This window comes from Lissotriton helveticus, chromosome 9, assembly GCF_964261635.1.
Source record: "Lissotriton helveticus chromosome 9, aLisHel1.1, whole genome shotgun sequence".
Classification (NCBI taxonomy): Eukaryota; Metazoa; Chordata; class Amphibia; order Caudata; family Salamandridae; genus Lissotriton; species Lissotriton helveticus.
In genome coordinates this window covers 1,209,445,493-1,209,458,207 of record NC_136070.1, presented here as the reverse complement: position 1 = coordinate 1,209,458,207, position 12,715 = coordinate 1,209,445,493, and the positions used below count along the sequence as shown (strand labels likewise).

General features: G+C 45.7%; 1 protein-coding gene across 1 annotated transcript in view; it reads left to right on the top strand.

Annotated features, from left to right (window-relative positions):
• LOC144782354 (protein SSUH2 homolog) overlaps window positions 1-12,715 on the top strand; it is a 288,587-nt gene that overhangs the window by 136,481 nt on the left and 139,391 nt on the right. The window contains exons 3-4 of the mRNA XM_078661672.1: window positions 7,526-7,702; window positions 10,938-11,010. Of these exons, the coding sequence (XP_078517798.1) occupies window positions 7,526-7,702; window positions 10,938-11,010 (250 nt within the window). The remainder of the gene's footprint in view (window positions 1-7,525; window positions 7,703-10,937; window positions 11,011-12,715) is intronic.

Sequence of the window (12,715 nt, the reverse complement as noted above, 5' to 3'; positions counted from 1 at the left end):
CCCAACACCTCACCCTCACTCACACCCCCACCCACCCTCAACCCCTCACCACACCCCCTCACCCGCCCTCCAAACACCTCACCCCACTCACCCTCAACCGTTCACCCTCAACCCCTCACTCACCCTCACTCTCACTCACGCTCACTTACCCTCAACCCCTCAGCCTCACCCTCACTCACCCTCACCCTCAACCCCTCAGCCTCACCCTCACTCACCCTCACCCTCACTCACCCTCAACCCCTCACACTCACTCACCCTCACCCTCAACTCCTCACCCTCACTCACCCTCAACACCTCAGCCTCACCCTCACTCACCCTCAACGCCTCACCCTCAACCCCTCCTTCACCCTCACCCTCACTCACCCTCACCCCTCACCCTCAACACCTCACCCTCAACACCTCACCCTCAACCCCTCACCCTCACTCACCCTCAACCCCTTACCCTCAATCACCCTCACCCTCACTCAGCCTCAACCCCTCACCCTCACTCACCCTCAACCCCTCACCCTCACTCACCCTCAACCCCTCACCCTCACTCACCCTCAACCCCTCACCCTCACTCACCCTCAACCCCTCACCCTCAACCCCTCACCCTCAACCCCTCACCCTCACCCTCACTCACAACCCCTCACCCTCACCCTCAACCTCACTCACCCTCACTCACCCTCACTCACCCTCACTCACCCTCACTCACCCTCACTCACCCTCACTCACCCTCACTCACCCTCACTCACCCTCACTCACCCTCACTCACCTCACTCACCCTCACTCACCCTCACTCACCCTCACTCACCCTCACTCACTCACCCTCACTCACCCTCACTCACCCTCACTCACTCACCTCACCCTCACTCACTCACCCTCACTCACTCACCCTCACTCACTCACCCTCACTCACTCACCCTCACTCACTCACCCTCACTCACTCACCCTCACTCACTCACCCTCACTCACTCACCCTCACTCACTCACCCTCACTCACTCACTCACCCTCACTCACCCTCCCTCACCCTCCCTCACCCTCCCTCACCCTCCCTCACCCTCCCTCACCCTCCCTCACCCTCCCTCACCCTCCCTCACCCTCACTCACCCTCACTCACCCTCACTCACCCTCACTCACCCTCACCCTCAACTCCTCACCCTCACCCTCACCCTCACTCACCGCCTCACCCTCAACGCCTCACCCTCAACGCCTCACCCTCAACCCCTCACTCACCCTCACTCACCCTCCCTCACCCTCACTCACCCTCACTCACCCTCCCTCACCCTCAACGCCTCACCCTCAACGCCTCACCCTCAACCCCTCACTCACCCTCCCTCATCCTCAACCCCTCACCCTCACTCACCCTCCCTCATCCTCAACCCCTCACCCTCACTCACCCTCCCTCATCCTCAACCCCTCACCCTCACTCACCCTCAACACCTCACCCTCACTCACCCTCCCTCATCCTCAACCCCTCACCCTCACTCACCCTCAACACCTCACCCTCAACACCTCACCCTCAACACCTCACCCTCAACACCTCACCCTCAACACCTCACCCTCAACACCTCACCCTCAACACCTCACCCTCAACACCTCACCCTCAACACCTCACCCTCAACACCTCACCCTCAACACCTCACCCTCAACACCTCACCCTCAACACCTCACCCTCAACACCTCACCCTCAACACCTCACCCTCAACACCTCACCCTCAACACCTCACCCTCACAACACATATTGTGTTACAATAGGTGTCACATTTGCGGAAGATAAAACTATCTAGAGATGTAGCATAACGACCAGAGCTGCCATATGTCACGTAAATACTAAACATGTTGCATTCCAAATGCTATAGGTGTCACATTTGCAAACGTTATAACTATTGGCATTGTAAATGACAAAGCCATCAATATAGCAATTTTAACGTCGCAAAAAAAAAAAATTATGTCATTTACAAGACCAATAACTACAACTTTTCTAATGCGATACTTATTGCATTCCAACCCCACTCACACACGCAACCCCACTCACACACGCAACGCCACTCACACACGCAACGCCACTCACACACGCAACGCCACTCACACACGCAACGCCACTCACACACGCAACGCCACTCACACACGCAACGCCACTCACACACGCAACGCCACTCACACACGCCACGCCACTCACACACGCCACGCCACTCATCCACGCCACGCATCCACGCAACGCCACTCTTCCATTTGCAAAAAGAAAAATGTCTAACTATTCTATTGCGAGACCTATTGCATTTCCAATGCTTGTTTAGTTGAGCAGGTTCCTTGTCTTTGGACTTGGCGTGCTCTTCTCTTTGTTCTGATTGTCCTCTTCTTTCCGATTTCTGCGAGGAAGTCTGAAAAGATTGAGAGGGACGTGTATCAATGTCTTGATATCTATCAGGCTTCTTTATATTATGCCTATTTCTAAGGTTATATCTATTCCCAGAGGGGTCACTCTGGGGTGACCTGTGTCTTTGGTTCAGAGATTTTTCTCTTCGCCTAGGAGACCTTCCTCGGGACTGGAATTTCTTTTCTTTAGGATTGGATTGTTTGTTTCCATCCCAGTTCTTTTTTGGTGATGTAGATTTATTATTAAAAAATATTTTTTCTGGACTTTCAATCAGTTGCGGTTTTACTGGTATTCCACCTAAACTATCTCTACCTAGTTCCTCATAGGATTTTTCTATGATTCTGGCAATTTCCGCTGGTTGGTCTGCTATATCTGTCTCTTTTAACCTCTGGCGGATCGCCACGTTTGCTGCTTCACCTTTTTATGTTGGCTAATAATATAGCCGAGACCTGCTTGAAGTCTTTCAGTAATTTCATACCAAGAGTTAAAGCGGGTTCAGGACCATATTCATCTTGAATTTGTTTTAGCACATCTGGTATTACCGAAATGGATGGAACACCGTGCGTTTTTGTGTAGATGGAAGCAAAGACTGTACCCCAAGTGTCACAGTCCTCAATGTGTGGTGCGATTCCCATTGGAAGACAGTCAGAATCCTGTGTTTTTCTAATGGGGTGGTGTCAGGAAACACCGCCTCTATTTGGGTGATTTTCTGTGCCAACCAGAATGGTATTTGTTCCCGTTTAGCCGGTACTTTACCTAGGCAGGACTGGATGTTCTGTGGTGTAATTTTATTTGTGTTCCCCTGGTGAGGGGTCAGCTGTGGGAGTTTCATCGCTGGCTGAATTGTTGAAGTCCGCATCACATACTGGACTAATTGTCTATGTATTTTTATTAATTGTTTTAGCTGTGTTAACAGCTCTGCTGCTGGCATCTCATTGATGTCTGGATGTGGTGTGTATCCGGCTAGGACCGGCCACGTTGCTCCTGGTCTACCTAAAGGACCGAGCCTGGTGATGTGATTATTATGTTTTAGGGCGCCATCAAATAAGAGCAAATGCTCTTGAAATTTGAGTGGTACTTCCACCTCCTCGAAAGGAGTGTACTCATTAGGAGGTTCCTCTATTTTGTTATAGTGGAAGTACTTTGTTACAGCATTTGCTGCTGGAAAATGTATCCATGAATAGTATACCTCTGTCTGCCGATATTCGTGTGCCTCAATTACGAATATGACTGTGCCACCTCTAGGTGTCAGTCCATTTTCTATAAGTTTTAGAGTTATAGATCTCCTTTTGATGACCGGGATGAGTATTATATCCTGGTCTGCTGCCTGCATGGTAGCATCAGCTGCTGCGAGTTCAGTTGCTAATCTAACTGCCTCTCTTTCATCCTCATTGTCTGACATGTTACTGACAGGATGGTTATTTCTTTTGTTTGCAGATCAGGTTTCTTATGGAAACAAAGGTTAGATGCACAATATTTTGGAACTGTTTATCCTTCAACGTTGACTATACCAAGAACCATACATAGGAGTTCCCTCCTGCGAGGTCTGGCGGATATAACCTTTCACCCACTCCAGACGTCTTTGGAGTATTGTGGGAAAAGGGGTCTGAGTGAGAAAGCACGACTGAGTTACTCTAAATGTCTTACGTTAGTTTTATCGCCCTTTCCAAACGCGTTGGGCGCCATGTAGTGTAGTTCCTATCATCCCAATAGGCTCTGCGCATTGGAATAATACCTACAGCAGTAAAGGCCTAGACCAGACGTTAACTAGGTCTACTACTGTCGATACTAGACTTAAAGTTTTGGGTTTGCCAGCTTAGCTCAGAGTTCACTAGAAACTTTCTCGAATGTTCAGGAAAGAATTAACTCCCCTGATTAGACAAGAAGGGATTTAGTTTCTGACAACCATAGAACATGACAACTTTGCTCTCCCCTAATCAAGAGTATATCTCGAGAGTCGTGTGAACAAAAGGCAATTTATTTTACTCAGTCAGTACGTGCATTCTTAGTCTCATCAGAATGTAGAGAAAAGGAAGAGACGGGCGTGTTCAATAAAAAGGTGTTATTTATTGATCAGTCTCTTTTCTCGTACAAGAGAAATGGATCGATATTATTGCAATACTTATAGTTAAGTAAAGTGCATACATTAAAAGCAATAGTATAAAATAATACTGTAAAAACATTGATATGGTTTCTAAGCCATAAGATGTTTTAAAATGAATACAATATATTACATACACATATACATTTGACTAAACGTACTCAACTGGTGTTTCTAGATACGCCTACCCCGTGTACCTGACCTAAGTCTAATACGAAGGCGGGAATAGAAAGTTACAGTTTAAGTTAAGTTTGTTTTTGCCAAGTGAATAACTTAAGAATTCTCTGTGAGGGGTTATTCAGTTCTGTACCTGGAAATTAGGATGAATGAGGAATGGTATCTCTCTCTCTCTGGTCTCGATATTCCAGGCTGCCTGCGAGGGCTACCCAGAAACGCCGGGGCTGGATTTCTCGGCAGGAGAAGTCAGCGCGTCTCTCAGCGCGTCAGGAAGGCGCGGCTGCTGCCAGCGGGGTCTGCTCTGCTCTTGGCTTCGGCAAGTATGGCTGCTCCGTCTCGTCACCACGCGTGTGTTTGCATAGGGCAAGATCGGTAATATTTATACCTTTAAGGTGCCGAGATTGACGTAAGGATGGACATAGATACGTCAATAAGGATGTCATACGACTTGGTCGTTAGCACATTCTTTTACTGAAGTTCTCGGTGAAATCAAAACAATGGCCGCAGGGTTTTGCCCAGGTTGTCATAGGTTTGATTTGTTATGAGAACTCCGTATGCCTTATCAGGGGCTGGAGGAATATCGCTTGTCTAATTAGATCGCAAGCGTTATGACCTAATCAGATAACACGTTCCTGTGCCGTAGTGTGACTGCGTCAGATAACGGTATCTGCATCATGGGGATTTTCTGCCTCATGGGCTGATTACTAGTTAACTTGTTAGTTTACTAACCAGAATAGGGTCAGGAATAGGGGGATCGATTCAGAACCTATAGGAATACATCACAACATGACATAGAAGCAGTTAATTATGTCATACTGATTCTAAATATCTAAGCTCTTTTACCTCCTCGAGTAAACATTGACCGCTTGTACTCAGTACACTTATGGCTATCCAGTTTGGAGTGCACCATTACTTTGGCCATTGGACAACAGTGGTAAACAGTAGCTGCACCAGGAAAATGCCCAGTAACCCCAGAGTTCCCTAGCGCCCCAAGAAGGACTCCGTGGCACCCTCCCATAACAGTTCAGTTCCTCATGACCTCTTACCTGTGACGTTGTTATTCAGCTCATCATTCCTCCTTATGCAGCCTCAAGAATCGGTATCTCTATCTATCTATCTATCTGTCCTTTTCCTATGGGTGGACTGCTTATGACCTTTGATTGTGCAACCTGAATTAAATCTTGATATTTTTTAAATCTATCATGATGTACCAATAGGTTGTCATGAAGTTCTGGATATGAGCAGGTCCATTGTCGCCACTAGTCATTGAAGCAAATATCCGAGATGATTCATATTCATCCAGGTTGAGCTTCAAGAATGTTTCTGATAAGGACTAAAAATAGGATTTAAGCAATTGCAACATACTTACTTCTGGAGGTGGTGATCACCTCATTCTGTTGCCCAATCTGCATCCCACGTCTTTGTTGTCTTCTGCAATCGCCAAGCCTAAAACGTCTCTCCTGTGACAAAGTGATATCAACCTTGGTTGTCAAGATGACAAGGTATATATAATTTAGATGTCTCCTCGACCACAATATTTGTTGAATTCCTTGCTCACATTAAAGGCTACCTGAAGCCAGTATCCTGGAGTGCAAAGTCTGCAGGCATCGGCCAACCTGGGATGCCACTCACTGAAAATGATCGGCTAAATGGAGAATGATCATGCAGGATCATAAGTTCAGATGCTGGGTCTGTATTGAATACCCAGTAAATTGATTCTAGCCTAGTACTTTCGGACTGGGGAGTGTGAGTGGACTTTGCATTCAGTATAGTCTATGGAGCACATTGTTATATCTCCAGCAGTCTACAGTTCAAACATCTGACCAGCAAAGCAACAAATGATTCACTCTGATGACACTAACCTGTCCTTGTTATCCTCCCTGTGGGGCAGGATTAGATTTCTGAACATTATTGTGCCCACTCCTCTGAGAGCGAATGTGCAATACTCCTATTAAGTAGTGGACTTTGTAGCGCTGCCCAATTTATGTTTATCTTTAGTGCGAAATCTCTTAAAAGTGAGCTACCTAAATCTTTTCCTGTCTAAGCCATTGGAAAATAAACTTGTATTTAGCTGAGCTGTTGATGCCCTTTGTGTTGAGTAACACACCTAAGAGTAGCAGGCACCCATATTCAGGGACTCCAGGTGGGTGGGTGGGTCGCAAACCCAGTCTCGTCACAAAGTGTGCACACCACAGCTGGTCAGAATAACTGAGTGTGTAAATGCCTACAGTTTTGTTGGGATAGTACCATTTAGGCCAAAGTGCAGCTTCTGATACAGTTGCAAACCATTTCCTCTCTCAAAAGGGGCTTCCAGGAAGTATGCAGCATATTACAAAGGTCATGTACCATTATAAACGTTCCTTAAGAGAACTGCACTCAGACTCTTATAGTGAACCCATCATATTCAATTCCAACTGGTGATTGCCGAGAAGCTTTCTAGAGGTGGTGGAGCTTATCGACCTTCTCCCCAGTGTGGGTATCTGGACCAACCAACGGTTTGTAGGTCTTTCTTCTACTAACCATCCTATGATCATGCCGTTAGGCTCCATTACTTTGTCACACTTCATATGATTATTTCCGTCTCTTGGTGGCGGGGTTGTGCGGTTAGCACTTTCTCTGGTTCTCCGATTAGGCTGCAGACTGTTTCTAGTAACACTCAGTGCTCCTCTGTCTTCACTACACTTGCAACTGTTCTCCTGGTAACTATAAATTCTGTAATTACTCACTACTGTAAGCATCAGTTGGGTGTGCTAAGTCTCAAGCACTGAATGTAATGCCATTGTTTGTGTTTCCGGATACGTGTTCAGAAACTCCAGACCTATTAATGGAAATCGCTGTGGAATTTGGTTCTCCTAAGCAGAATAATACTTTTTTTTGTTCTTTGTAGGTGCCCCAGGACCCTATCCACCCGGACCGGAACAATACGGGGCCCCTATGATGGGAGCACCAGGACCCTACCCACCCCCTGGAATGGGTGGACCACCAATGGCGGTGGCTGTCAATGCACCGACCCTTAATCTGATGTTTGATAATGTACCTGGATATGAAGGTGTTGGTGGTGGAGGTAGGATTCAGTTCCTGTTCTATTGTTTTTAGCTTAGACGAATTACGGTGTTACTCCAACTGCTTCCAGAGCATCCTAAGTTATTATCCCAGTGGCCAATGGTGGTTTTACATCGGATTGTTTGCATGCCGAAATCAAACTACTTCTAGTTAGTTGTTTTACCTATCTGAGTAACTAAGAGTGTTGTAACTCCATATATAGTCAGGCATTTCAGTTAATACTGATGCTACTATATTGTCTAAGCTAACTGAATGGGCAGGGGAAGGACAGCAACTGAGAAGATTCCTGTTCTACCCGCCCAGATAACGCCGCTTAATAGTGTTTGGTCGGAATGGAATTTTAAATGTTGTTGTTGCTAAAACTTCATTTGTAAGGCCAAAAGCTGTTCATGTTTGACTTTCCAAATCCCAGAATATAGATTGGCTGCCCACTCTTTGTACTCTGAGAGCCAAATGCTCTCTTGACTTTCCAGTTTGCAGGACACCAGTATTCTGGCCGTGGGGCAGTCCACTGCTGAATGCAAGTCTATTTTCCATCCAGTTTGGAGTGCAAGTATATTGTGATTCTGGAATAAAGGATGTAAGCATTACCAATAAAAATGTAACACAAAGTAACCTCTGATTGACCCTGGACTCTAGAAAATGCCCTCAAAGTCCTAATTTTTAAGGTGCATGAAAGTACAATAAACATTCCTGCTGATGTTGTTCTATTATTAAAATATGTCCTGAGAGATTCTACAATGCTTTTTCCTTGTATTTGATTTGGCTTCCAATTTTCGTTTTCTTTAGACCACGTGATGGTAGCGAGAAACTCGAAAATGGACCCCTGAGGCTCTGGATGGATAATCTTGAGTCCTTGGACCTGCCCCTTACTTATATTGTGTACAGACAGTGCACAGTTTGAATGTTCCCTCCTGGTCATTTAGTTTCATTCCCAATAAGTCTACCTTCTCACATCAATGATTGGCCATCTTTTTTTGATCCAGCTGCTGAATCCAAGTCATTCAGTTCTGCAGTTTTGCATGGGAGCCCCCTACTCGTATGGCAAAGCTTTGTTTGCTAACAAGAGGTCCAAGATTAATCAACAAAGAGTGCTTTTGTCTGAGGCTTGGGTGGTTACTTTGTCCATAGAGGTGCAGTGATGAGAATTTAAATGCCAAGGAAGAGGCCACAGCAATGACTTTGACCTTGACATCCGACTTTGTTTTGATTTTTGTTGACCGTTCAAACCACTAGATCTAGTATGGCAGGCTCAGGTCTACAGTCTCCTTTTCTCGTTAACTGCATCTTTTTTGTTAAGGTTCTTTGCTTTCTCGTATCAATTTAAGTCCCTCCTTCATGGATTTGGGTTTTGAGCGCAAGAGAAGTCGCTGAGGAGAGGAAGAGTTTCATCATGAGTATCTAGGACCTCTGAATTAAAATGTGTTTCGGTCAAGAAGGGACAATAGCTTCTCTTGCTCCGGTTTCATCCTCTGTAATGGAATTGTGAGGTAGCTGCCCTCACAGGATGTCTGTAACTGCACTAAGGGCCCCAGAGGCTGCAGGATCCCAGTGATGAGGGCCGGTATTTAATTTTAGATGTGGTCCCTGGGTAATTGGGCACTGCTGGTGGGACCGGTTTATTCGAAGGCCAAATCTGGTCACTGTGCTAACGCCAGAGTAGCAGAGTTTAGTATTTTAATAGTATAGCTAGGTCTGGAGGCCTAGTGGACAAATGCATCCCACTGTAGGGGGCATGTGTTCTGCATCATGGTCACAGGTTAAAATCCCAGCAGGTCCACTAGGATAGGATTGGATTAACATTTGCAGAGCGCACGAATGCCGAGGCGCCTTGGTACTAGGGTGAAAAAGAGGGAGGATCAGCGTCCGCAGAACCAATTCCTTAGGCCCTGGGGTACAGCTATGTTTTTATTAGCTTCCTAAACACTGTCTTGTTTGGTTGAAGTCTCGCTGTGATAGGTAGTTGGTTCCACAGCCTAACCACACAGTGAGAGACTCTTTCCACCCTATCTCGCTCTACGAACTTTTGTGGCACAGATGAGACCAGAGTTAGTTGATCTTAGATTTTTGGTGGGAGCATACCAGTGGACGATTTTTCTAAGGTCAGCAACCCCTCCACCATAAAGTGTCTTGTGAACCAGACATAAAACCTTGAATTCTAGACGTTGCTGGATTGAAAGCCATTGCAATAACTTAATGGCACTCTGCCTTTCATCCTTCTGAGGTCGATAAAATGAGTACCAATGAGTTGGGTAACAATAAACATCTGTTATTCAGCGCAACATGCCCTTGGGTGAACATGCGATTTACAAATACACGTTCTATTATAGGACATGCCTTTATTCCCCTCCTCACCAGGATAAAGGGCACAGGAGAGAGGCAGGTAGAGTGGTTTTCATGTGGGTGACAAGGTACCGCCTGAGGTGGTGATAGCTCCACCTTTACACAGATACTGGGAAGTTAGAGTGGAGAAAAAGCAGAAAAGGTAAGTATTTTGACCAATAAGCAAGTAACCATACCATGGACAGCTTTCACAGATGATGTGAATCACTGGTGTAGAGAAGGGTGTAGCCAAATGTTGGTTTATTGGTTAAATGACACCCTGATCTATTAATGGTGGTAAGAGGTGTGCTTCCAATTATACAATTAAACATACCGGTCACCCCTTTACTGGCCCATTTCCAACCTACTTAAGTGCAAATATGTTGTTCCTTGGGTCCATATACCTAATATTAGTATAAAATGTCTTGATTGCAAAGATGGAAAAATATCCTTAATTTTTGGCCCACCCAGGGCTAGATTATGAACCGATCCAGTGGGGCGCGGTTTGGGCTCCGCTCCAGGCATATTGTAGTGTTTAGCCCTGATAGCATTCTTTAGTTCTGCAGTGGTCCTAATGGAGAAAAAAAACATGTACACTTCTCTGCTCTTAGTGTGACGCTATCCAATGCTTGGTTCAGAACAAAAAACAATATTTGTACAACACAAAGGAAAGGAAACCTGACCCAGGAGTTTTGCCAAGAGTCACTCTCCTCTTTCCTATGCAGACTGTGGCTCCCGCCTTAAACTTCAGTGTGCAGTGCTGTGTTAAGAGCCTCACTGGCTTTTCATGCTGAAAAATGGAATTGCCGCCTCTTCGCCATGCTTGCTGGCAGCCATGGCTGTATTGTTACACAGGGCATGTTTCTGAATGACTTCTCCCGCTTCCTGCTTCTTCAATTGTTTTTTATTTGTAGACGGAATATGGCTTCCTCCTCCACCGATGCCCGCCCTTCCAATCGACGTCCCCGCTCCTAACATAGAGTGGAGGTAAGGGTGGGTCTTTCATGTTATTGGGATATGTATGGTTTGCTTTGCTCTGGGTTACTCTGCTCTGGCCATGGTGTGTTTCCTCTCTGGTCAATCAGAAAAAACAGAATGGATACAGCTACGAGCTATTGCTGTGCCTTGCGTTACCTACTTTGTGTACTTATTCGTGTTACTCATGTGCATGGTTTTACGCAGTTTGGAATAAAGTTGTCCTCTATGTTACAAAAAAAAAGCAGCAGACTTCTAGGAGAAGTTTCAAACAGCATTGCTGTAACTTTTACAATAAATTCTAACCCTATTTGATTTTATAGAAACCTACTAACAGTAAGAACAAGTGGGCACTTCAGGAATTCACTGCTTCCAGGTCACAGTGCTGGCTGACATTTTTCTAATGTAGGATTCATGTTATTCCACCAAGGGCCTGTCATTGCAAGCCCACACTTGCAGGGTATGAAATCACACCTGTTAATAGCTGCTTTCTCTTGTTCGAAGTGCCCTGTAATATCTGCCAATTCTGCTACTGACAAAAGTAAAGTGTATATGACTAGTTGAAAATTAATACAATTGACATTGTACCTGAATATGATGTGTACAATGGATCAGGTGGGCCAAGCTCTCCTCCTTCACAGCTAGCTATCACCAGTGGGCCTAGATACCTGGTCCCACTGCTTCTTCAGCTGCACTTTTCCCCTCTGCTTTCCTTTGTGGTGAAAGGTTGTGTGACTATCTAGTAATAGCGCCGAGGTCCAGCTACTAAGTTGACAGGAGCTAGGCGAGATCGTCATACAGGGGTTTGGTCCATCTTGGTGGTCTCTTAATATAAATATCATATGATCCACATAACATACTGGCAATAGTAAACAGCACCTTTTTGTCAAATGCCTTTGTCTACGCCCTCTCCTTCCTCTGCTCTTTAGGAGGCATGATACACCATGTGAAATACCTCATTGTGTGTACTGAAAGCCATGAAGGTGTTTTACGGTCTTGAGATGTTGTAAACCCCTTGGATTAATCTAATCTGACACTGATAAATTCCAGTTTATGACATGCTTGATCCAAGGCTGTAGATGGTCTTTGCTAAAGTCCCCAGATGGGTGCATGTTACTGGGACTCCATTTCTGAGTCCTGGACCTTCGTACTATCCTAGTTTTTTTCTGGTGTTTAAATGAAGTGAACCAAGACTACAACTTCTAGGACGCACTGGTGTGTTTTTAATATGACAATTCTGTTTTCTTCTTGCTTACGTAAGTGAGGACAGGTAAGCAAATTCCTTATTTTGCTTGTAAGATGCGAAGTCCTGCGTAACTATTTTGGACTTGATCTGTGAGGTGATAGAGCCTTGATAACAAAACTATGGTTCCGTCAAACTTCTAAGTATAAATTAAGTGTGCAATCTGATTGACGGGTTCAACAATTGTGGCAATTGAAGATTACAAAGTGTGCTTCTGATGGATGAATTTGTTGGAGCCTGACACTTTTTACTCAGCAGCGGCTGCTACCTGTTTCAAGCAGTGGGGGGGGGGGGGTGGGGGGGGGGGTCAAATTGGATTTTTAAAAAAGCACTTACTTCACGTGGCCGCCGCCTCTCCTATGTCCTCTTCCTGGCTCGTTGTGATTTGTCTGAGCACCGTAACACAACACTCAGCCAGGAACTGAGCCAGGGGGTGGAATGCAGGCTGCATGGAGAACACAGTATGTGCGCATG